At 45.9% G+C, this 25,237-nt stretch overlaps 1 protein-coding gene and 1 long non-coding RNA gene across 8 annotated transcripts in view; one reads left to right on the top strand and one right to left on the bottom strand.

Annotated features, from left to right (window-relative positions):
• The window catches only part of Invs (inversin), a 152,845-nt gene that overhangs the window by 14,319 nt on the left and 113,289 nt on the right, over positions 1 to 25,237 (bottom strand). For 4 of the 7 annotated variants that reach the window (NM_001107932.2, XM_039109855.2, XM_039109856.2 and 1 more), the window contains exons 9-13: positions 24,413 to 24,568; positions 23,790 to 24,019; positions 19,310 to 19,416; positions 14,878 to 15,090; positions 3,761 to 4,032 (exon numbers count right to left, since the gene is read on the bottom strand). In NM_001107932.2, coding sequence (NP_001101402.1) covers positions 3,761 to 4,032; positions 14,878 to 15,090; positions 19,310 to 19,416; positions 23,790 to 24,019; positions 24,413 to 24,568 — 978 coding nt within the window. Of the gene's footprint in view, positions 1 to 3,760; positions 4,033 to 14,877; positions 15,091 to 18,330; positions 18,593 to 19,309; positions 19,417 to 23,789; positions 24,020 to 24,412; positions 24,569 to 25,237 lie in introns of those variants that run through there. The other 3 variants (XM_039109860.2, XM_039109859.2, XM_063287624.1) reach the window with 2 other exon arrangements.
• LOC102551711 (uncharacterized) overlaps positions 1 to 25,237 on the top strand; it is a 55,768-nt gene that overhangs the window by 3,877 nt on the left and 26,654 nt on the right. The gene's annotated exons all lie outside the window — the stretch shown is intronic.

Raw genomic sequence — 25,237 nt, 5'->3', positions numbered from 1 at the left:
TATGAGACACACAGGAAGCCTGTTTGGGAAAGAAGTATGGATGCGGTTTTCAGGACATGAAATGAACCTTTCATAGAGTGACTTCCTGAGAGACTCACATCACAGAGGTCACCATGAGTTTTAATTGGGAAGACAGTTTAAAATACAGAAAGCCCAGAGAGTCCATTTTCTAAAGGCAGGAAACAGGCTGAGAAAGCCATTCTGCTTCAGACTGGAGCTGTTTCTTAGGAAAAGGAAGGACTGCTAAAGAGTAGGGCACAGGGAGCCGCTAAGGAGTCAGGAGGGCAGGGCCTGGTGATCCGATGGGCAGGCTTTCTGAATTGCTATGGGCTGGGCCTCCTACTCTGCCTGGACAAGACCATCAGCTGTGATGGTCTGGTCTCACATGACTGATGTGACTCAGGCATGTGAGATCATGGACAAGGCATCTTCACGATTGGTCCCACATGGGACCCTTCAGCACACCTGGACTTCGAGTGTGATGCGATTGTTGGGATGGGAGTTTGGTCGGAGATAGGAGACTCCTTCTCATGCCAAAACACACCAGCAAGCTGTGACCCAAATGGAGACGTGACTACTTAATGGCCAGAAGTTCCTCTCATCCCAGGGAGTACAAAGTGGGAGCTTCAGTCTGGGATGCCTCATAACTCTTGATGATCAACTCGGCGTGGCATGTGCATTCTACAGCTTGTTTCTCCAAGGTCTCGAAGCTTCTGCCTTTGTTTCCTGAGAATACTATGTAGGGTGTCAGCCTAGCTTGCTGGTGGATGGAAGGACATATAACAAAGTCATGGAATCCCCAGTGATAGCAGCACTGGCGGTCAGACAAGTGAGGCAGCCTATCTGAGACTGCGCAATTCAACCTGCTCTCCCTTGGGGAACTGATAAACCACAGGATCCTGGGAAATGATGACTTGGTCTTCTAAGCAACCCAGTTTTAGTGTCATACGGCAGTAGACGACACCAGCAGCCCTGTGTTTACACACCTTGCAGTCTGTGGGAAACGTAGACAAGAATGTCCGTAATAACAGCGAGGGTAAATTTCAGAATCGGGGTGGCTGGGAGAGGGTGGGCACAGAACGCAGAGGCACGGCCTTGTTTACAGAGGTGATGTGGCTGTGCTAAAGAAGCACTTTTTATTTATATAGAAATGCCATCTGCAAGGCCCTAAGAACTCAGACTTCAACATGGCTGCCGTATCACGGGCACTGGCCAATGCCAGCTGAAAGAATCTGTGCGTGAATAGACCCCCACACGACTCGGGGACTACCATGGGGACACACTGACACTGCAGTGGACAATGGAGCCCCAGAAACGTTTAGGAAGTTATGGATGGTTAGATTAGAAACTTGGCTTAATACAGATGCTGGTCACTAAAGATCTGTGGGTCATGGGCTAGAATAAACCCTAGATTGTTTTATTTCTACCCAGAACTACCTTGTGGGGCAAACAGTATACTCCCAAGCCCTAAGTGACAGTGAGATTGCAGTTTTCAAATGACTCATACTAAGATACTGTTTGCTTTTTAATAAAACCCTATCAGCAGTTGCCTGTAGATTTGGGGAGTCTCTCATCACACTAATTTAGAAGAACAGTTCAAAGTCCTGAAATTGCTTTGCGCATATCCTGTGGTCCATGGTGAATACCCACTTTCCTTCTGGAGTGGGACTTGTGTGTCACTAAGCAAGTGTACTTCAGTGTAAAATCATGGAGTCCTAGGCTTTTCTGGAAGACAAAAGGTTGTGAAACTGGTCATTACAATTTACATCTGAAGTAACTCTGTGTGTGTGTGTGTGTGTGTGTGTGTGTGTGTGTGTGTGTGTGTGTGTGTGTGTATGTGTAGAGATTTTCTAGAAGCCAGCTTCTGGTTTCCTCTGGCCTTTGTGTGGAGAAACTTTGCTGATTTTGCGTTGGGTATTGTAACTGTAGATCATAGCTCTGAGTACAATTATACTCCTGAGCTGACTAAACTAAAGAGTCTTGGGGACTCTTGACACCAAACGAACTACAAATAGGATAAATCAGAAACCCACGGTAAGACCTATCGACCTATTGAAAGATAATGAAGCATCTTGAAAACAGAGGAATGTCATGCTACCCGGGAATGTTCCTGAGGAAGACCATGGTGAGTGACAATGGCTTCCTTATCTAGGAGTCCAGAAGAAAGTGCCCTAATATGATAAAAACAATGACCAAGGGCTGGGGATTTAGCTCAGTGGTAGAGCGCTTACCTAGGAAGCGCAAGGCCCTGGGTTCGGTCCCCAGCTCCGGAAAAAGAACCAAAAAAAAAAAAATGACCAAGGATGGGGTCTAGGTCTGACTGATTGACTCCTTGAGAATGTGATAACGCAAACTCAAAAAGGGGGGGAGGGATGCCAAGATTATGTTGTGGATAGACCTGAAGAGAAAGGTCTTCAATCAAAAGGAGAATGATAAGAATAGGGATGATCTTAGAGCATCAGGAAGAAGAAAGAACAACTGAAGGACAGAAATATGAACCTCTAAAATAGCCTTTTTCATGATTTTATAAATTATATTTGGTGACCATTTCAGTAACAAAATGGTAACGGCTGATCTTCACCAACGATTCTATTTGAAGATTTATTTTTAATTTTTTATTATATATTTCTTTACTTACATTTCAAAGGTTATTTCCCTTCCTGGTTTCCTGTCCATAAGCCCCCCATTCCCCCCTCCCCCTCCCCTATACATCCCCCTTATTGCCCTCCCTCATATTCACCTGCACTGGGGTCCAACCTTGGCAGGACCAAGGGCTTCCCCTTCCCCTGGTGCCCCAACAAGGCTATTCTCTGCTACATATGCAGTTGGAGGCCTGGGTCAGTCCATGTATAGTCTTTTGGTAGTGGTTTAGTTCCTGGAAGCTCTGGTTGGTTGGCATTGTTTTTATGGGGTTGCAAGCCCCTTCAGTTCTTTCAATCCTTCCTCTAATTCCCCCCAAGGGGGGTCCTGTTCTCAGTTCAGTGGTTTGCTGCTAGCATTGACCTCTGTATTGGACATGCTCTGGATGTGTCTCTCAGGAGCGATCTATATCTGGTCCCTTTCCACATGCATTTTTTAGCTTCATCAATCTTATCTAGTTTTGGTGGCTGTATATATATATATGGGCCACATGTGTCAGGCTCTGAATGGCCGTTCCTTGAGTCGCTGCTCTAAACCTTGCTTCCATATCCCCTCCTATGGATATTTTTCCCCTTTTAAGAAGGAGTGGGAGCATCTGCATTGTGGTCATCCTTCTTCTTGAGCTTCCTGTGGTCTGTGGATTGCATCTTGGGTAATTTGAGCTTTTTGGCTAAGTGTGTCCGTGGGGTGGGGGTAAGTAAATGTGAGTGCAAGCACAGAGCCAGAAGATGGAGTCAGCAATTCTGCAGATGGAGATACAAGCAACCTGGTGTGGGCGGTCCCAGCAAGGACAGTTAAAAGTGGCACAGCAGCCTAATCGAGAGAGGAGTTTCAACACTTTACTCAGTGGCAACATGGTGAAGTCAGTGTACTGAACCAAGTCACCTGAGTAACATCCAGAGCCACAGAACCAGACAAAAGCAATATGCTCAAATGCACCACAAGTCAGTTCGGATAGAAGCCTAAAAATGTTCTAGTGAACTATAGCGAGGCAAGGAGAAGACTGAGAGCCAACGGAAACAACACAGACCACACCGTGGCAACCTCAGTGCTACTGTGATGACTGCCAAGCAAAAGGCCCAGTCCATGGGCTGTCGTCTGAGAGCACAGTCCAACTTACCACTCGGCTTTCTGGAGGCTGTTCCCTGAAGGTCTGAGGAACAATCCCTGTGGGAGGCTCTGCCTGGACATTGGCCTGCAGGCCTGCCCTGCTCTGGGTCGGGGCTCTGGACTGTGTGGCTAGCAGGTGGCTGTTTGCTAGGGGCTGCGCTCTGCCTACTGGGCTCATTCTGGGGGCTGGGTGGACAGGGGAGGACTTGGGGCCTGGGAGGATCTGTGTCCGGCTGTCCTTTCTGTTCAGCTTCCTTCCGCTTGTTTTCCTCCTCCCGTTTCCTGGAAACAAAGCCAAAGGAGAGGAGAAGGTCAAACAAGCCTCACCTGCTTGAGAGACATCAAGGTGGACTGAAACATCGAGAGGAGCTACCACACCACAGGATGGCTATGGAATGCACTTTCTGGAGGGTGGACTTCTTCTCTAAATAGACTAGCAGCCACCTCCTTGGACCAGGCCTTATAGAATGTAGCCTAGAATCATCACACAGATCAGTCTGCACTGCAGAGATAGATACACCTAACCCGGTTACCAGTCTGCATGGTTTACAGATTCTGCTTTTCCTGGAGCTAACAGAAACCCCACGTCTTCTCCTTCGGCTTTGGAAAACTCAGCAGAATGCCACTAAGGACCACAGTCACAGGGACTGCCTTGAATCTGCTCTACTTACAAAACAGACCATGACAAACAGAAATGATGACATGGAAAACTGCAGACAGCTCCGGCCAAGGAGTCAAGCAGAAGCCCTTTCTTTTTTTCTTTTCTTTTTTTTTTTTTCTTTTTTTCAGAGCTGGGGATCGAACCCAGGGCCTTGCACTTGCTAGGTAAGCGCTCTACCGCTGAGCTAAATCCCCAACCCCACAGAAGCCCTTTCAAGTGAGGCCTCTGTGGTGATCTTCCAAAGCCAGGTACCATCAGTGCAGTGGTGGCTCTGCTCAGTCTGTGGGCGTGGCAGGAGAGGTCAGGTCTAGAGACCAGCAGCAGGGAAAGGCAAGTCAGTCAACAGTCCCAGAGAGCTGGCTCAGGCCAGGAACAGAGAGCGGCTCTGGGCAGGACCTATTTGATCACTGCAACTAACCGTAGGGATCCCGAGGGAAAGAAGGAGGATCCTAACATTCTCCGAGGCTCTTCTCTATGGGCACTGAGAACACAGGATGAAGACTAGGCCTCGGGTCCACCTTGGGTAGAATTTTCTACCCAGGAGGGGACAGCTAAGAGAAGAGAAACCTAGCCTATCATTGAAGAACTATTGGTGTGCCTACATAAAAGTGGTGCGTCTTGTGGTGAGGAATCTCTTGTCCTGCCTCCAGCACACAGGTGAGCAGGTGCCTGGTAGGCAGAGAGGGAGGAGCTGGTCTGGTGTGCTGTGCTGACACCAGAGTGTCGCAACTCCCCAGATTAGACTGCTCACACTCAGCGAGACAATCTGGTCACTACTTACGAGTCCATTAAATTACAGTGATGAGGGAGTGGTCAAGAGAAGCCATGCTGGAGGGTTTGGAAACAAGCTAAGTTCCTCTTCCTAGGGTCCTTCTGTGTGGAATGACTTTGACTGGGAGCCCACTGGTCTCATCACAGAGAACTGGCCAGGTGGCTGGGATACGTCCTGCTTTGATTGGCTCTGGCTTTGCTCTACCTCTGCCAACTGCTGACCTTGAGTGTTCACTGCTGCTGCTAGAGACTAGCCTACAGCTGTCATAAGTGAGGGCTGGGTCCACACAGATGCTAGTAAAGGTGCTACCGAGTGGGCAGTCTGGCACGTGGGTTACACTTCAGAAGGTGGAGACATCTGGGTGGCTGCAGTTCTGCTGAGGCAGGGAGGGGGGCCCGGCTCCTCACGTGGTGCAGATGACCTGTGTGGCTTTGAGGGAATGGTGTTGGGTATTTCCACAGACACAAGTATGGTGGCATCCATGGATCTTCATGACAATAAGAGGGGCTCACAATTGATACATAAGATTTTATTTTTTGAGCAGTCATTTCTTTCAAGAAACCAAATATCTCTACTTAATTTAAGAAGCCAAAATGCAGCCAGGGGGCAAGCTCTGTTACCACAGGCCTTCCTGGGCCTCCGATGAGGTCAGTTGCACTGACAAAATGACAGGTGGTCTGACAAAGGAATGGGACTTGTAAACATCAATTAGGCTGCTTTCTGGAGGCTTCTCTGGAGAAGAGATGTGTTTTATTTTTGTAGAACTAAATAACGAGAATTAAAAGGCATGACATATTCATGAGGGTATTTAACTCAGCCTCAGGTGCAAGAATATGAATTTTTTTTAATGAAATGCTTTTTTTTTTAATTAAAACGTCCAGGTGTCACAGATAACAAAGGTATACGTCTGTGCTCTTCCCAGATCTGGCAGGGGTAAGACTTGTCAGCTCCTTGGGTCTCAAAGAGGGAAGAAATGACAATTTCCATCTTCTAGCACATCGCTGGTCCTTGTCTTGTTGCTCTGTAAACCTGCCAGGGTCTGACTTGTTCATGAGTAACAACATGCAGGGCTGGAGAACCAAATGCACAAAGAACTCCCCCAGTACACTGTGAGGATAAGGGGCCTGTAAATACATGGGCTGCCTTGAGTAGGACAAGTTAAAGTGCCACAGAGACTCACAGCTTGGGATGGAAAACGTCCATGAGTGTCTGCTCTGTGACAGTTCATCTAGACTCTCAGCTTGACAAGATTAAAAATAGCCTAGGTCAATAAAGCACACCCAGAGTGTGCCTATGATGGTGGTTTTGCGAGACAGATCCTCAGGCCTCTAGTAACGAATGGATAAATCTCTTGGTGATTGTGCTGTAGAGAGGTGAGAGGCAGAGGCGGGGCCTGGCTTGAGGAAGTGGTCACTGGAGGCGGGATTCTGAAGCTATATTTCGTCCTGCTCTTCCTGTTTCCTTTCCTTGCTCTTTGGCTGCCACATTGTGAGCTTTGTGTGCTACCCTGACCTCCCCATCAGGAAGGGTAGGCACCACTGAGACCTTGAGTTAAAAATCTTTCTTCCTTTAGTTGTTTCTGTCAGTCATTTTGGTAACAGTAGCAGAGAGGTAACGAACTCACAGTCCAGTGATTCCATGTGACAAAGGGGGAAGGAAATTAAGGCATAGAAGGCATGTCCAACGTAGCCACTGGGCTGTGTCCCAGGATAGCTATGGATGTGGTCAAACACACATGTGCCTGACAATGTCATGCCACAATCTCAGAAGGTTGGGTAGAGGGGCATGCTATGCAAGCCTGATCACCTGAGTTGAATCCCACAAACCCACATGAATGTAGGAAGACAGGACTGATCCCACAAAGTTGTCCTCTGACCTCCACATATGTGCCAAGGTGTTTGCACCTACACCCATATCATGTACACAGGATATGGGGGGAAAAGACTGTACACTTCTGTAGAGGCCAAATGACTTCTAAGAGGGGATCTCAGAACCACTGCAGGGGCACTTACTGAATATTTATTTATTGAATTCTTACCATACACCACACACGGTAAGATATGACACAAGACACACAGTCCCTGCTCTTAAGGAGCTGACAGCTGAGGTGGGGAACCAGATCCACATCCTCCTGTAGACAGGGAGGGAGATCTGTCTAAAGGGATTAGTGCTACATCTGAGGTGTCTATGCAGAGATTGGGAGATGCAGGAGGCAGACACTAATTAGACAAAGACAGGAAAGGACTCCTTATGAAGACTGTCAAAACAGGAGAGGAGGGAAGGAAGAGGTTATTCCAGGCAGGGGCTGGGGGAAGACCATGAGCAAAGACTTGCAAGCCAGCTCTCACGCGGTCCTTGACTTAGAAGACATTTCAGGGGCCAGTGCTTTCTGCGATTTAAGTTCCCTTTGATAATGCCCTGTAGAGATGACAACTGAACCCCTGCTGGAAAGTTTCTAGTGAGAGGAGCTGATTACTGCTTGAGATGGAGCAGGCTTGGCTGTAACCTTTCCTGTTGCTGTTGCTTGGTTTCCGGCGTCTGTCAGAGTCTATCTATTCATTGTCTCCAAGTAGCAGGTAGAGTAGGATTTGGTCTTTAACTTCCTCCCCAGGGAATAAGAAGACGTTGTGTGTCTGGGACCTTTGGCTTACAGAATGTTAGTGTTGGAAGGGCCTTGGATATCATTCAGTCCAGTTACAAGAAAATCTTCTGTGACTCACCAGTCACTTTGATAATGAGAGAAAAGAGCTGTAGCTCCTCTTTGCTAAAATGGAAATATGCTCTTGACATGTGAAAAGCTGTATATGGTCCTAAGGTATTCCTAGAACCTTGGAGGCCACGTGATTAAGGAAACTTCTTTTTATTTTCTGATGGGAGATCGAGGCTCTGAGGAGTTAGGCTGCACAGAGGAGACCACAGAAGTAACTCCTCATGGATTAGGATGACTTTGTGAGCAAGACAGTGAAATGCTCGCCCCTGAAGAAGTGGGGATGCTCGGGGAGGTAGGCTGCAACACGATCTATGATCTATTATAGAACCAAAGGATGTTTGGCGGAAGTGGGGTGTCATGAGCACCCCTCAGAGTTGGTTTGTGAGGAAATATGCAGGCATCTGTCTTTGGCTTTGAGGGATAGATTCGAGGAAAATACCCCTGGAGGCTAGGGAGAAGGGTCAGCGGCGTGCACTGCTCTTGCAGAGGACCTGAATTTGGTTCCCTCACAACTGCAGGTAACTCTGATGCTCTACCGACTGAGCTAGCCGGGCTTTTTGCAGGTAACTCTAAACCTAGGGGGATCCTATGCCTCTCTGATCTCCACAGGTAACTGCACTGACATGCACATATTCAGACACAGCCAAATGAAAGATCCCTGAAGAGAGACCCTTTCTAAAGTCTCGGGAAATCGTGGACCCCAGACACAGAGAGACCATTTTGGATGTAATAAGCAAAGGCGAGGTTTATTACGGAGATCTATTACGGGGATCTCCGGGTCGACACGTATCCTGCGCAGGAGACAGAGGTGTCGACCCCGAAGCTCAAAAGTCAGGGGTTTATATAGGGAAGGCTAGGGGGTTTGGCGCGGTTACACACAATTGGCTAATTTCTGGCGTGGCTATAAGTGATTGGCTTGTTTAAACATGGCAGTGAGATTACAGCACAGCAGGAGAGTTCGTATTGACTGGAGCGTACAGGATTTTGGAAACTAGGGGTGTATCAGGGTTTGAAGGACATCTGGTTAAGGTGTGACTATGAGTAAGCTGGGGGAGGTGCCCTTCTGCCAGATGGTTAGAGTCAGTCCTGATAACTCGGGCTGGTTCCTGCATTCCTTTTCTTTATCTTTATGGTCTGTTAGTCCTAGCGGCAGGGCGGGGCTGCCTGGACTTGCTTTTCACAGTGTTTAGCCCTGAGTCTGAATTTTGAAACTTATTCTTTTAACTTCATATTTTTTTTTTTTTTTGGTTCTTTTTTTCGGAGCTGGGGACCGAACCCAGGGCCTTGCGCTTCCTAGGTAAGCACTCTACCACTGAGCTAAATCCCCAGCCCCTTAACTTCATATTTTTAAACCTTAAATCTGTATTAATTTTCCTTTCACACACATACATTCATGTGATTAAACATGACTTAGCAAAAAAGAAGTGTCAGACACTGATCTTTGGAGAGACAAAATTCTCCGTCATCTGATTTCTTGAGGACACAGAACTCCTTATACTGGGCAGGCAGTCTGGACTTACTGTGTATCTCTACAAGGCCATCTCAGTCTCGTACTAGCCAGAAGGAAGCCCAGGTTTCTCAGTGGGGTCAGTGAGGAAGAAGAGAAAGTTTGAGATAGTTGACCATCGAGTCTGAAGGTGTGTGGGCATTGGAGTGGAGAAAAAAAAGAGACCTGGAGACAATACTGGTATTCAAGAGCAAAATGTGGTGTTCAAGTGGTCCAATAGGATGGTAGCAAATGCCCAATGGGCAGTTGAAGAGAGAGGATCAGAGTTCCAGGAGGTAATGTGGGAGACTATTAAGAGGTTTTCTAGAGAGATGATCTAATTAAAAATAATAATAATAGAAATTTGAGACAGGGTCTCGAGCTATGTTGCTTAGACAGGTCTTGAAGCCCTGTGTAGGAGGAATGAGTCAGCATATCCTGACTGGCGGCCCAGCATATCCTGACTGGTGGCCCAGAATGGTCCATGCATGCACAACAGCTGCATTCGCGTCTTACAACCTTAAGATCTACCTGACACATGGCGACAAATGACGACGGGCGCATGACCTGGCCAGCCAATCAGATGGTGCCAGCTACAGGACGCAAGGTGTCATGGGCCAATGGGGCACAGGTGGAGGGTATAAAGGCACACCCAAAACTCCACACAAGTTAGTCTGGTTCTGCCTCTCACCTGACTCCCGGAGTCTGTGTGGCTGACTCTGTACCTTCTTATCACCTGTCCCCAGGACCATCCAGAGGGATGTGTGGAGACAATATAAATCAAAAGACAGAGGAAGGACGAGTAAGAGAGATGAGAGTGAAATAAAATCCTGTAAACAGGAGGCTTCAAGGAAGACAAGTGATTGACATAGACAAGGTCTGCCTGAGTCTGGTTCCACTCTGTGCTCTGGCGGGTAAATTGTACTGTGTTTATTCTGGCAGCAATGTTAAGTAAGCAGTGCCCTATGAGTTATAAAGTGCTTCTAAGTGAGTATGGGCATTTCTTGGCTAGGACTTTCTACAATACCTCTTAGGGAATATATCTGTAATCTTGCTTCTCCCAACTTCTCCACCATGAATTACAGATCACTTTCCTTCATGTTTAATGAGTCCCTTTCACTTGCTCACTTCACAAAGGTGATTGCTGACGTCCAAACATGGTTAAATGAGAAGTGGGCATTGAGATAATACATGTGCCTGGAACAGCCTCATCAAAGACGCAGCAGCAGAGTGCTGGGTTTTATTTCTTAAAGCAAAATCTCAAAGACAAATCAAACAATGACTTGGGCTTTAAGCAATAACATTCGGGAGTTAAAGTGAGACAACTGAGAGCAATTGCTAAGAGCTTCTCCTGGGGTCTACCTAGTGATGAGTGCAGGGGTGGGGTCCACACCAGGATGAGTGCAGGGGTGGGGTCCACACCAGGATGAGTGCAGGGGTGGGGTCCACACCAGGATGAGTGCAGGGGTGGGGTCTACCTAGTGACGAGTGCATGGGTGGGGTCCACGCAAGGATGAGTTGGGGAGTGTCTAAGAGGATGAGTGAGGGAAGTGACGGTTGAGTGTTAGGGATTCTACTTTTCAACACTGACACCAGTAAGGGAATGTCTGTCTGTAAGTGAGGAACAACAGTAGACACTGCAGCTTCCCCAGTTTAAGTTGCAGTAGGATCACAATCAAGCCCAGCTGCCATTTAAAAGAGTTCCCAAATGTTAGCTTCCGAAGCTACACATTAAAAGCAAAGAGGCTCTTTCTTCTACTGTGGAGGACCTCACTGGAATAACAATGAGGGAGTGGGTCTGGCATTTTCTAAATCCCCTTGTTGTTTCAAGCCTCTGGCCTAGGATACCAAAGTACATGTTGGGAAAGACAGAAATGTAAAGCACAAGGTGCCGATGGTCTAAACCCGTGGTCCCTCTGGGAGAGGGAGATGAGGCTTCCCGTGCAGACTTGGGAGTCTCTGACACCAGAAGAATGCCCCAGATCAGGTAGTCTACTAGAGAGGGACATGACAGTAAATCTCACAGGCTGGCTTTGCATCCGGCTCCCTTCCCTCTCACTCTGCTGAGAAGGGGCAGGAAAGAACTCATCTCCTGTCTGTGCAAGTGATGCAGCATGAGCTGGGGTGAGTGTGCCCCTTACTGAGGGAATGCAGTGTCAGCCACACTGCCTTTGGAGCACTGACTGGATTCTGGAGGACCCTTCCATAAGCTGGAGGTATAGCACCCTAAGGAGAGGGAAATACACTAGCCCACGGTATACCTGTGTTTCCTTTACTTCCTGTTTCCCACTGTGAACCTGGGACTAAGATAGTGAATAGAAGACTCTGGGAATAACCCGTTCTGAGGTTTGAAATGTTGTGCCATTGGGAGCACTCTCATTTTGAGGATCACACTTCGTGCCTCTGAAGTTCAGGAGCAGAAATGCCCAAAATTCAGATCCGTCAAAAGGGGCTTTCCTCACATGAAAGGCTTAAAAAACGTGCACAGGATATTCTGAGAAAGAGACCACATTCCTGTAACTGCTCTACACTCGTCTGCTCTGTGCTAGGGTGGCTCTGCGGCTCTGTCTTAATCCCTTACTGGGCGTCACATGTGAAAGCAGGCACACTCACTGTGGGTAACCACCCAGGTAACCACTGTGTCCAGGCACTGCTCTGTTTATGGCAGCTGTGGCGAGCTAGGTAATGACATCAGAGTTTAGTGACACGAGGCCCATACAGCATCAGTTCTTACTCAGCTGAGGCTGAGTGGGAGTGAGAACTGTTGCTCTGTGATATAAGGGTCTCATCCGGGGAAATACCACATTTCAAGGTAACACCACTGAATCCTGAATTCTTACTTTTCACAGCATCTTAGGTCCAAGTCTGTAAGTAAAACTATCACAGTCTGGGGGGATCTGCACAGGTTCTGGTGGACCCAACGTGTCAGGCATTTACTAGAAATCTTTCAACAACCCCGCTAATGAGGCCCCCTTCTGGTACAACATCCCATCCCATAGAGAGAGCATTCACTTACAGCTAAGCACACTGTCATGTGAACTGTTTCCTTACATCTGTCTCCCACATGCAGAGGACTTTTACCGAAGGATAAAACAAAGGTGTGCAGAGGGTTTGGCTAACAGTGAAGCCAGCCTCGTGGAGAGGGGAGAGGCTGCAAGCTGAGAGTGGAGTGCATACCTGCTTAGAAAGGCGGTTTGAGGTGGGCTGAGGGATGCCCACGCTGTAGAGCCTTGCAAACATGAGGCCCTTAATTTAGGTTCCCAGAATTTATGTAAAAATTCAGACATGGTGGTGCCCTTTTGAAAATCCAGTGGTGAGTATGTAGAGACCAAAGGACCTTTGAGACGCACTGGCTAAGTAATCTAGCTTAATTACTGAGCTCCACTCTAATAGAAACCCTACACCAAAGGAGGTGATCAGTGTTCCTGAGACTGAAACTCACGGATGTCCTCAGTTTTCCAATCACAGTATGCATGTGCACACAGGAACACATGTACAGCATGTAAATATGGGTATAACATTAAAAAAGGTTGTAATATGTTATTCCCTGAGCTGGCAGCTGTGAAAGCTATACCTGGTTGCCAATTTGACTACATCTAGAAATAAAGCCCAAGGGTGGAGGGCACACCTGTGAGGGATATTAGATCCACTCCTAATCTAGATCTTGGAAGTAGCAAGACAAACTTTTAATCCAGATCTTTTGAGCTGGGAAAGGACATGCCTTAATACAGGTCTTTCAGATCTAATCTGGGCCATACCTTCTGCTAGAAGCCTATATAAGGTGTGGAAGAAGGAGGCTTTTGCTCTTTGCCTGCTTGGCCTTGATTTGCTGGCAAGTTCATTCCTCCACTGGCACTACAGCCTACTTCTTTGGGATTCTATGGTCTACTGAGGACCAGCTCAGACATCCAGGCTAATGGACAGAGCAAGCAAGTCAACAGCGTCCCTTCATGGTCTCACTGTCAGTTCCTGCCTCCAGGCTCCTGCCCTTTTTGAGTTCCTTTCCTGACTTCCTTTGATGATGGATTGTGATGTGGGAATGTGAGTAGTATAAACCCTTTCCTCCCGGAGTTGCTTTGGTCACGGTATTTCATTATAGCAACAGCAACCCAAACTAAGATGCCCACTATTTCCGTGTCTTCAGAGTCACAGAACGTTTTCCGTGTTTCCTGCAAGCTTACCAATGGAGGGCTGACGTTACAGTTAGCATCCCAATGCATAGCATCCTTTCACTTCGCACCAAGTATCTCTTTTATTTTTTTAATTGTTCTTTATCACACTTACACTTCTCTACTGTGGGAAAGATGGAAATATTCAAGAGCTGAGGACTCAAGACTTGGAGAATCTCAAGATACAGCCGGGGAGTTAGCCTCCAGGGACACTCATCTACAGCTGCATCAGCAGAGTACTTGTCAATATAATAAGGTTCAGATTTTTAGAATATTTCTGTAGCAGTCATTAACTAATCACAGATTGGAAATTTAGAAAAAAGTACCATTTGTGTGATGAACACTGTAGATTGTTCCCTAAATGATACTTTGTAACAACAATTTACATGACATTAATATTATATTAGGCAAATACTCTGCCATTTTATGTAACAATTTTGAGTATCCATTGTTCTTAGAATTTGCAGGAAGTCCTGACTTCCTTGCCTCCTCCCCATGCACATGGGGCAACTAACTGTATTTACACTGGTTTGTTAGGAAATGGGGAGGAAGGGCCAATTACCTACACATGTGGTTGCCTTAGTTAAATCAAAACTAGATTTATCATCCATTTAGCAAAAGTAGGTTAGATATTAGTTCCTTTCAAAAAAACAAAGAGGTGGCAGGGCGATGGATCAGCTGTTAAGAGTGCTTGCACTCCAGTATGACTGTCTGAGTTTAACCCCTAGAGCTCATGTTTTTAAAAAGCAGGCAGGGTGTGGTTGTGCACACTTTTATTCTCCTGACCCATGAAGCAGTTCTCTGTGAGTTCAAGGCCTACCTATTCTACATAGGGAGACTCTATTTTAAAAAAGAAGCTACACATGGTATATTACATATATTACATACCTGTAATTCAGTGCTGGGGAGGCAGAGACAGGCAGATCCTGGGGTATTTCTGACCAGCCAGGCTAGCCTATTTAGCAAGCTTCAGGTCAGTGAGAGAACCTGTCTCAAAACCAGGTGGACAGCACTCAAAGATTGACACTTGTGGTCCTTTGGCCCTTCCAAGTATGTACACATGTGTTCCTGCATGCACCACACACACACACACACACACACACACACACACACACACACACACCCACACATGCCAGGAGGAGCAAGAAGGTAAGCTCTCTCTTGGTAGCTTGCTCTATGCTGGGTCTTCCTCCTTCGTTCAGGCCTCAGTCCTCTGAAGGCAGAGGGAGGGCAGAGCTAGGTGCCAGAGGCATTGATCCATCCAGAGCCCCCATATTTCCACCCAGCTTCCCTCCTCAGCTCACGGCCACCTCAGTGGCTCACACGTACTTAGCTGCAGCGTCCTTTCTCAGCTGTTCGTGCTTCATGAGGAGGTTCTTCCGGTCTCGGAAGGCTTTTCTGACCTTGTATCCTTTGTAGACCGCTTGGATTTTGAAGGCAGCGATGTCTTGAATAGCTGCGATGGACAGGGCACCGTGTTCCAGCATGAACTGGATCACCTCATGGCGCTCACCAAGCAATGCATAGTCAAGGGGTGTGTACCTGAAGTTAGAGGAAGACTGATTTAGAATGGATTGTGATTCAAGGCACAGTGAAGCTGATGAATTAGCACCTACATAAAGACCTTTGTTCAGCCAGGAGGAGGTGCTGCACACCTTAGTCCCATCACTCAAGGGGCAGCGGCGAATTGCTAAGTTCGAGGCCAGCCTGGTCTACAGAGTGAGTTCCAGGACAGTCAGTGCTACAAAGAGAAACCCTGCCTCAAAAAAATGAACAAACAAAAAAAGACCCCTGTTTTACCATGGGTGAGTTCCCAGGCCAAACTTAAGTCTGTTTGCCTTTTTCTTTAAGGAATACAAAACAAGAGGCTGCAGGTTCAGCCTTTGTGCAGTTGAGCTCTGGGAGCTGGCTCACAAGCTAGGGCAGTGGTTCTCGGTCCTCATGTTGTGACCCTTTAATACAGTTCAAGTTGTGGTGGCCCCCAACCATAAAATTATTTTTGTTGCTACTTCATTAACTGTAATTTTGCTACTATTGTGAATCATAATGTAAATGTATGATACACAGGATATCTGGTGTGCAACCCCTGTGAAAGGGTTGTTGGCCTCAAAGGGATGGAGACCCACAGGGTGAGAACCATTGGGGTAGCGGCTATGCGAACACATGAACACGTCCCTTTTTTCCCTGCTCCAAGTGATTCCCCACATCTGTTTGAAAGGTTCTCTGAATTATTTTTCTATAATAATTAATGCTTACAAAAAGAAGCATTAAAGCAGCGGAAAGGCACTATTAGGAGGTGTGGCCTTGTTGGAGTAGGTGTGCCACTGTGGGCAAGGCCTTTAATACCCCAGTCCTGGCCTTTAATACCCTAGAAGTCAGGGTTCTGCTAGCAGCCCTCAGATGAGGATGTAGAACTCTCAGCTCCTCCTGCACCATGACTGTCTGGGTGCTGCCATGTTCCCACCTTGGTGATAACGGACTGAGCCTCTGAACCTGTAAGCCAGCCCCAATTAAATGTTGTCCTTCTAAGACTTGCTTTGGTCATGGTGTCTGTTCACGGCAGTAAAACCCTAACTAAGATACAACCATTAAAAATATGTGAAGCCACGCCCAGCTAAAGAGTCTTGTATATTGCATCATATACTGAACTAGTCCCGATGGGGCAAACAGCTACATAGAAGAAAAGAGACCACACAGGTACTGGAAGATTTCATGGAAGACTGGAGAAATAGTAAACAGGAAGTCCTTTCTAAAAGTGATATGGAACTTAAAAATCATAAAAGGACCAATAAATATGAGGCTAAATAATAAAATAAAATTTACAGAGAAAAACAGCATTTAAGTGATACATGTTTTAAGACTTGGAATGGGATTAAAGTATAAAAAGTGAAGTAAAAATGTTCTCCCAATGATGGCAGTAATGTCACTTCCAACCGCAGACTGGATCTTTTGGGGCCTCAGCTGTCTCTGTTAAAGTGAATGGGAAAGTGGGTGGGAACGGGAAGAGCTTGCCCTGTGCCCAGCATGCAGCAGTCCCTGTGTACCAGCTGCTGCCCTTAGGAGCACAGGACCCACACTGCAGCAGGGGCTATGATGCTGTGGTTGCCTTCTGTGAACACTTCCATAGGACCCAGTGACAACTGCACACTGAGGCAGAGTCTGCAGGGTGACTGAGGTAGTCCACACAACCATGGATCACCACATACGGAGGGAAAAGGAGACGGTTTTAAGGATGCAAGGTTAGACTCGGAAAACCACACAATGGCTACTGAAAAGAAAATCTCTCTTCCAAACGTACCTACTAGTTACAGTAAGGCATAAAAGGAAGGGTTTGCAGAATAAGGGTGGTTTGGTTGCTTCGAGAAGGAGATGAGCTTAGAGATTGTGTTGGGTGAGTAACAGACTCATGCATAGTTTCCTCGCTGAAACCCCAATAGCTGAAGAAAATAACTGGTCATTTCACAGCACCTCATTCCGAACATGCCGCTACTGTTCGGGGAAGAGAGGATGGTAAATAAGTAGCCTCCAATGATACTTATGAATAGACGGTATTTTGTAAACTCTGGAGAACTAGGAATTGGACACTGTGTCTTCTGGCTGCACATCCACTATGGAGATTATCAGAGAGCCACTGAACACAGGGTAGCAGTGTGAACTGACCTTTACAGGTCACTAAATGCAACATTCCATTCTATAGATAGAGACCCAGGAAACTTAAGCAACTTGTTGACAGTTATGCAGCCAGTTTGTGCAGAATGTAGACAGAGTATAATTGATTGTAAGTAGCTCCCGGTTTAATATAACCTCCTTTTCTATCAACTCTTGAATACATTCTAGTAGAAGAGAAGTGCTTGTGAGATCAGTTTGCATACAATATGTGTATTTAGTAAGGATTAGTTGCTCTGTCTATTTCTTTTAATTTCTCCCTTTGAATTTTTGCCGAAATAATTTAAAGCAAGTTGTGGAGTCCTGTCAGTCCACCTCTCTGCGTCTCGGCATTCATCTACACATAACATGGGCACAGCCACCAGGATGTGCTAACAAAAATTAGCAGGAATTTCTTAGTAAAATATAATGCATAACTCCTCCATTAGAATTTTTGATCCAATTGATCTTGGCTTAAAACAGATATAATGTAAATATCTTGCCAGGTTTTAAGGCTGACGTTTCTATCTAGTGTTTCAGCAACTCTGTTGTTTTTATCATTCTATCCCACGTTCCATCTAGAAACATTCGAGCTCTGTGCATATTCCCATTGACATGAGAGAGTGGCTGTCAGATAGCTATTGACTGAGAGCCAGAAGAAGTTGGCAGAAATGATGTCTATTTGGGGTACATCACTTGGTTAATGTCTATGCACAAGAAGTATAAATTAGCACTACATTGATGGTAACCAGCCAAGAAGCAATGTAGACACCGATGAGAGATAGCAGACAATTGGACCTGCCACACGGGAGCCGGCTGATGGGCTCAGCAGAATGCCCAAGCCAGAATGTCAATAAGCATAAGCCGCAATGCCAGCTTCTTACATGTGTACATCCGTGTGCACTGCTATGGGACAGAGGCAGGCTGGGGCACCGCCACTCTCTCCAGTACAGTGTTTCCTTGTTTCTCTACAAAGAGAGCAGCTAGGTAGGAAGGAACACTGTTATAATAAATCCTTCTTTTTAATTAATTAATTGACGAGATGCTGTGGGGTGTGTGTGTGTGTGTGTGTGAGAGAGAGAGAGAGAGAGAGAGAAGGAGGAGGAGGAAGAGGAGGAAGAGGAGGAGGAGGAGGAGGAGGGAGAGTGAGTATGTGGGTGAGCAAGTGCCATGGTACACACAGAACACAGAGATCCGAGAACAACTGACATAGGCTCTGATGACATAGCTCAGGCCATTAGGCTTGTGCAGTAAGTTCTTTTACCTGCAGAGCCATCCTTTTGGCCTAGAAGTTCTTTAACGAAATCACTAATTTGGGAGATTCTTATCTTCCCCTTCTGTTTTCCATTTGGAGCTTAAAGAGAAGCACCTTCAGTTTCTTCCATAACAAAGGCAGACTCTGGAAGAGGATGTGAAAACCTGACCATACAATTTATAAGAACCTTCCCAGATCCAAGCGCCCCAGAGTCTCTCCTGCTTAGACTTCACCTGGCACTGTCCGTTTCCGACCATGCTGGGGATGGACCCAGGCACCTGAAACGGAGCTACACTCCCAACCGTGATCGAGCCTCCTCACGGGGCCGAGTCCTCAAGTGACAGACAACCCTAGCATGTCTGTGAGCTGTGCTCTTCCAGAAGGCAATGTTTATGGGTTTATAGATGTTCCGGTTTCGTCCCAGCTTCTCCATGTTTTCAGACACTCAATGCAGCCTTTTGTCCACCAACTAATTACATCCTCACCAGTAATAGAAACGACTTGCATATATAACTCATTTTGCCGGCCTAGATGGATTCCTGACCCGGCCAGTCAGAATCTCACTGGCCATATGTTAAGTATGAAGAGAGCTTGAAGAGAGCCTTTGCCCCTGCAGATGTGAACCTGCTCTCAGTACCACCCAAAGTTTTGAGCAGGTGTGGAACTCCCATGGTTCTAAGTGGATGCCGGATGACAATTGGGCTCTTTCCTCTGGCTCAGGATTGCTTGGTGCGGTATTTCCTTATGAGTATACGTACTGTTTCTGAACCAGTATCTCAACTTGAGATATTTTCTCATCTGAAAGGAAGGATGTGAGGTGAACAACACTCTACTCGCTCCTCTTCCCAGTCAGCGACTTACCTCTCCTCATTGTTCTCCATCTGGTTAGGGAAAGCAGCGAAGTCCAGCAGTAGTTTAATGGCATCGAGGTAGCCGTTGTTACAGGACCAGTGCAGAGCTGTTCGTCCCTGCAAGCACGAACAGACCAACTGTACTGGAGACGCATGGTTATAACTCAGAAGAAATGATTGATCAACAGTAAGGATGGAATTCTATGAAGTATATAACAGAGACAGAAGATAGTTCTTGATGAAGGTAACCTCAATTAGCACGCTGTGGAAGGGCATGGTGCATGCCCATGATGAGTCTGAGGAAGATCTGACACTGCTCAGGGGACATTCCAATCAAGAGCGCAGACCTTGACTTTCCCTACCAGAAAGCAGGAGGCAAGACCAATTTGAGTCAAATTTAATAAAATAAATGGTGTTATTCTTGGTTGACAGCTTGACTACATCTGGGATTAACATAAACACCAATGACTAGGTACTGTGAGGGATTCGTCTTAATTAAATCATTTGAAATGAGAGGCTCCACCTTAACTCTGTGCCATGACTTCTGTTGGCAACCTATATAAAGGACAAAGAAGGAAACTTATTCTCTGTCTGCTTGTCCTTACCTCCACTGGCAAGTTCACCGTGTTCCTGGGATTAGAGCCTGCTTCTTCAGGATTCTGGTATGTACTGAAGAGCAGCTGAGACATCCAGCCTTGTGGGCTAGACCACTACTTGATTCTGGGACTGTCTATTGATAGAGAGCTATTGCTGGACTAGCTGAACCACAGTCTGTAAGTCACTCTAATAAATCACCATCTATCTATCTATCTATCTATCTATCTATCTATCTATCTATCTATCTATCATCTATCTATCTATCATCTATCTATCTCTATTAAATTGAATGAATATTCATTTTATCAGTTCTGTTCCTCCAGAGAACCCTGGCTAATACAAATAGCTTGTATTTGAGATTTTCAATGTCACAAAAGAATAAAAAATAAAAAGTTGCTTGCTACCAGGCCTGATGACTTGAGTTTGATCCCACGATCACAGGACTGCGGTTGTGTGTATGTGTGTGTGTGTGTGTGTGTGTGTGTGTGTGTGTGTGTGTGTGTATGCATACTTGTATTACATACAAACAAATAATTAGGTGTAAACTAAAAAAAGAAAGTGAAAAAAGACATGAAATCCTGCAGAAAAGAAATAAGGTATTTATAGTGTTGGTGTCAGAGAGGAAGCTATTCCAAGTCTAAATATGTACACATCTAACTCAGATTATAAACATATCAGACAAGCGAACTGCATTAAAGGGAATCATAGCCAAAGTCATAATGGTAAATTTTGAAAAATAGTTTTAAAATGTTATTTATTCATTTTTTACAGTGTTAGATTTTAAGTTATTTTATTTTACAATGGTTGATGTTAGAAACACGTAAGAGAACAGTAAGGACATAGAAGACGTATGTAACACAACCTGAAGTTTGGTATACAGACATGAAGCATTGCATTAAACCATGACAGAGTCAGAATTTTTCTCAGTTACATATGAAGTGTCTACCAAAATCAGCCACGTGCTAGATCCTAAAGAAAGTCTCAGAAGAATAATATTCTTCCCTGAAAGGCTGTCTCTTTCATAACTTCTAGAACCCCTGACTTGTGATGCTGCTCGGAAAGCAGCTGTCCTGTAGTGGGGAGGTCATCCTGGATTACTGTGTGGGTCTCTCCAAGGGAAAGGGCTGGGGAGCTGGCACCAGCCAGCTCTGACAGTTGGAGGATGGCTCCGAGTCAGACAACCTCCAAATGCTGGGAATGTTTAAAAAACAACAAAACAAACAAAACAAAACAGAACAGAAACCCTGCTTCTCCCCAAGGTCTCCGAAACAAGGCGGCCCTGCTGCACTCCGGTTTCTTAGCCCAGTGAGACTCTGGTGACATAACTAATTTGTGCTGAATGTTGGTGCTAATTTATCACAGGAGCAATAGGTAACTAAGCTATCAAATTAAGATTATGAAGTAAGAAAACGTCCAGATGCTTGGAAAATAGGCAGTGGTTTCCCAAATAATGTGCAGACTTGCAAATGAAGAAAAGGGAAAGACGCGAATATTCTAACCATATGACAGCGAAGGTGTGGGTTAGCCAAATCGTGCAGCAGAGATGACTCGGGGCTTAGCGGAGGCAGGGTGACAGACAAGTAGACAGGAGGACTGAAAAGACTAGGAACTTAAATTGTCATCTGAAGAATCTAACATCCGAGCTCAGGAGACTGAGGTCAGCCTGGGGTAAATGACAAGTCCCAGGAAGAGCTGCATGGTGACATTCCGTCTTTGAAAGAAAAGAAAACATTTAAAGGGAGCACCGACAACCCTAGGTTTGGGACTCAGAAGGTGAGGGCAGGAGGAGTGGGAGTTCAACCTCATGTGTGGCTGTAAGGTCAAGGCCAGAGTCAGGCTCCTGAGACCATGTCTTTAAAAATCGGGCCCTGGCCACCAAACCAAGAGTAAGCTGGCCTTGGGGAAAGCGGTGGCAGGAAATAAAAATGGGAGTGAACACTGTTCAAAGAGCAGATGTGCTCAACACGCAGAGTCAACAGAGACAGATGTCCTTGGAAAAGGCTGAGAAAGACAGGCTGAGTTAAAAAAAGAGGAGAGATAATGCATATTACCACTACATACACTTAGTGGAAAAACAGCTGTAAGTCCTAACACAGGATACAGACAAGAGCAGGTGTGACCAACTTTTACAAATACAGCTGAAATTTTGAATAAAATGAAAAATTCCCAATGAAGTGCACTTAGCAAAGTGGAAAGGAAATTATTAGGACACAGAATAGTCTAGCCACAAAGAGGGGGGCACTTACTATGCATTAGGAAAGTTCTACAATCAGTGCACTTCAACAAGTTTTACCATATACTTAAGGAAGAGGTGACATCAATCCAGCACAAATTCCTCGAGGAATACTTTCTAGCCTTTTCATAAGGTTAGAAACTCCTTCTACTCAAACCTGACAAGCACTAAGAAAGGGAAATTACCATGAACATAAGTACAAGGCCTTAAAATATCAGTAAATAAAATCCACCCACATATAAGAACACCTACCACACTGTAAGTGAGGCTCATTCTACAAGTGTTAGGCAGGCTAACATCTGAACCAAATTCAGTCAACTCGATTCACTTTATCAATAGAAAAAAGAAAAAAAGGATGTCGTCGTCATATTGGTAGATGCACAAGGAATATTTGATAGAAATCTAAGTATGATTTTAGCAACTATAAAATCTCATGCAAATGGTGAAGTATTGGAGGCCAGATCGCTGAGAAGCCAGAAGAGTTAAAGATAACTAGCATCACCAATCCCATTCAGAACTACACAAGAGATCCTAGACAGTTCAAAAACAGGATTCCAAAGTGCTACACATAAAAGTGAATAGAACTGGAAAGTTGCTTGATAAAAGCATGTAAGAAACTGTCCACTTAGCATAACATAAAAAACATGCTAAATTATAAATGATGCATTCCAGTAATTTAGGGGCAAGGACCACAGTTTACGCACTTTTCTTTATGCTACTTTTACTTTTTAAGAGCATTCATTCATTCATTCATTCATTCATTCATTCAGCCAGCACGCGCACCCCTGCTCCAGCACGCAGGTTGTCGGCAGTCAGCTGTCTCCTTCCTGCTCAGCCATCTTGCCAGCTCCTCCTCATGTTATTTTTACACACAACAGCAATCGTGGTGGACACTTCCTCAGTGGATAATACAGAATATTTTCTGACTTGGAAAACCTGACTTATGACAGTACCTTTAGAGTTAAGCCAGCCCTGCAAAAGTAGTGCTAGGGAAACTGAGGGAAACCGGTACTGCACGGAGGAGGAGGTGTGGATCAAATCCTTTCTGAGGATTCTGGTGTGCACATGCGGCACACACACACACACACTACATGTCACAGCCGATCAACTGTATAGCATTTGCTACTGTGACTCAGTAATGTCCTTAGAGGGATTATTCTGAGGGAACAATCCAAAAGGAGAAAGATAATTTATGAGGTCATTCTGGCAGGGTTGTAATGGTGGAGACTTGCCCATGTATGGGAGTTAATTACTGCACAGGAGAGTTTAAGTTAAGCTCCCCACTCCCAAGGACTGTCACTATAGAGTTGTCATTGAAGCTACTTGAGTTCCAGTTTCCTCGCTGTGAAGTGCATGACAGTAACTACTTCACTGGGTCACTGTGAGGGCTGAATGCACGATTTGTGAATGTAAAGCTCCTGGTGTTTCAGGGTATTAAGTAGTGGTGCTCACGAGAAAGGTATCAACTGAGAAAATGTTGGTGCTAATTTTAAGTGAACAAAGGCATTTTAAATATCATATATGTGTACACACACAGTAAACAGTATAAAGATGTGGTGAGCACTGGAAGAGAACATTGATAACTTTTCTACTCAATTCCCAACACAGAAGGACATTATGCACCATGGAGCTGGCAGCCCAGAAAGCCCAGGGTTCCCACCTCTTTGTCTTGGATGTTGGGGTCTGCATTGTTCTCCATGAGCACAGCCATGCAGTTGATGTACCCTCCATATGCAGCGCACTGAAGTGGGGTTCTTCCCGCGTAGTCCTGCACGTTTGGGTTGATCTTGTTTTCTATCAGGATCTGGCAGACGTCAGCGTTTCCTCCCAGTGCTGCCCAGTGTAGAAGTGAATGTCCATCTTGGTCAACCAGGTCGACTCGTGCTCCGCCTGGCAAAGCAGACTGCAGTGAACGTGCGGGCAGCGTTTACTGGAAGGGGCAGAAGCTCGGAAACGTAAAGTGCCCTGTAACAGCTTTGCTTCCCCCCGCCCCAACAATACTTCTGTGCATCACACTGTTGGTGCCAGAGCTCTAGAGAACTTAATGTTTGGAGAGGTTGGGCCTCATTCAGTGAATGCAAGTGACACTCTGGGAGCAAAGTGGTGACCTGAAATCCAATGCTCACCGACAGGCGAGACGGTTACAGGTGAAGACAGTGTTCTTCTGGGCACTCTTCCTGAACTTTCTGACATGTGACTCTGAGTGAATGGAAGCATTCAGGCCAGTGTGTGGAGTGCCTATCTTTCCTGTGAGCCCTAATAGAAGCCCTTGTGTCAGCTCACCTTTAATAAGCGTCTGAATCACGTCTCTGTGTCCCATCTCGCAGGCTCGGAACAGTGGAGTGTGTTTCATGACGTCAGTAGCATCTACTTGGGCATCATTGTCCAATAACAACTTCACGGTGCTGACGTGGCCAGAAAGGGCAGCGGCATGTAAAGCTAAGGCGGAAGCCAAAGCCACTGGTGACTCTCACAGTGATTTTACCTTTTAAGTATGTTTGTCTCTCTTACGATTTCCACCTCACTGTGGCTAAACGCGATCCAGGTTTTCTCTGCCCCTTCCTCCCGCACCCCAGCTCTGGCCATGCTCATGCTGGTGTGGTATGTGGGGGGGGTGCTGAGGCACTGCTGAGTTCTGGCTGTACTCAGTGTGAGGACACTTTTACTGGCTGCTAAATACCATGCCTCTTAGTAACGGGTGTGCAGAGACAGGTCTCTATTAATAAAGGAAAACTGAGGCAGGGGTCTGGTAAGGATTGATAAGACTGAAGCAGTCAAGGTTCTAGAGTCATGGGAAGTTCTAACTCGAGACAGCCATATGCAGTCGTACTGCTTGAACTTGAGAAAAGAGCCTAACAATGGGACTCGAGAATACATTTAGATATGCACGTCCCTTAAAACATATTGTGAGGTGTTAGCAGCTACGAAATATGCAGTTTTTGCATATGTATGTACATGTTGAGATGTATATGCATGTGTGTGCACACATGTGTTGAGACCCAAAGTTTATATCAGTTCCTTGCTTGTGCTCTACAACCACATTTACACAGGGTCGGTCTCTGACTCCACAAGTCAGACAGCTTGTCTGTGGTTTTCTTGTCTCCTCCT

This window comes from Rattus norvegicus, chromosome 5 (genome assembly GCF_036323735.1).
Source record: "Rattus norvegicus strain BN/NHsdMcwi chromosome 5, GRCr8, whole genome shotgun sequence".
NCBI lineage: Eukaryota > Metazoa > Chordata > Mammalia > Rodentia > Muridae > Rattus > Rattus norvegicus.
This window is presented reverse-complemented; position numbering and strand designations above follow the sequence as displayed.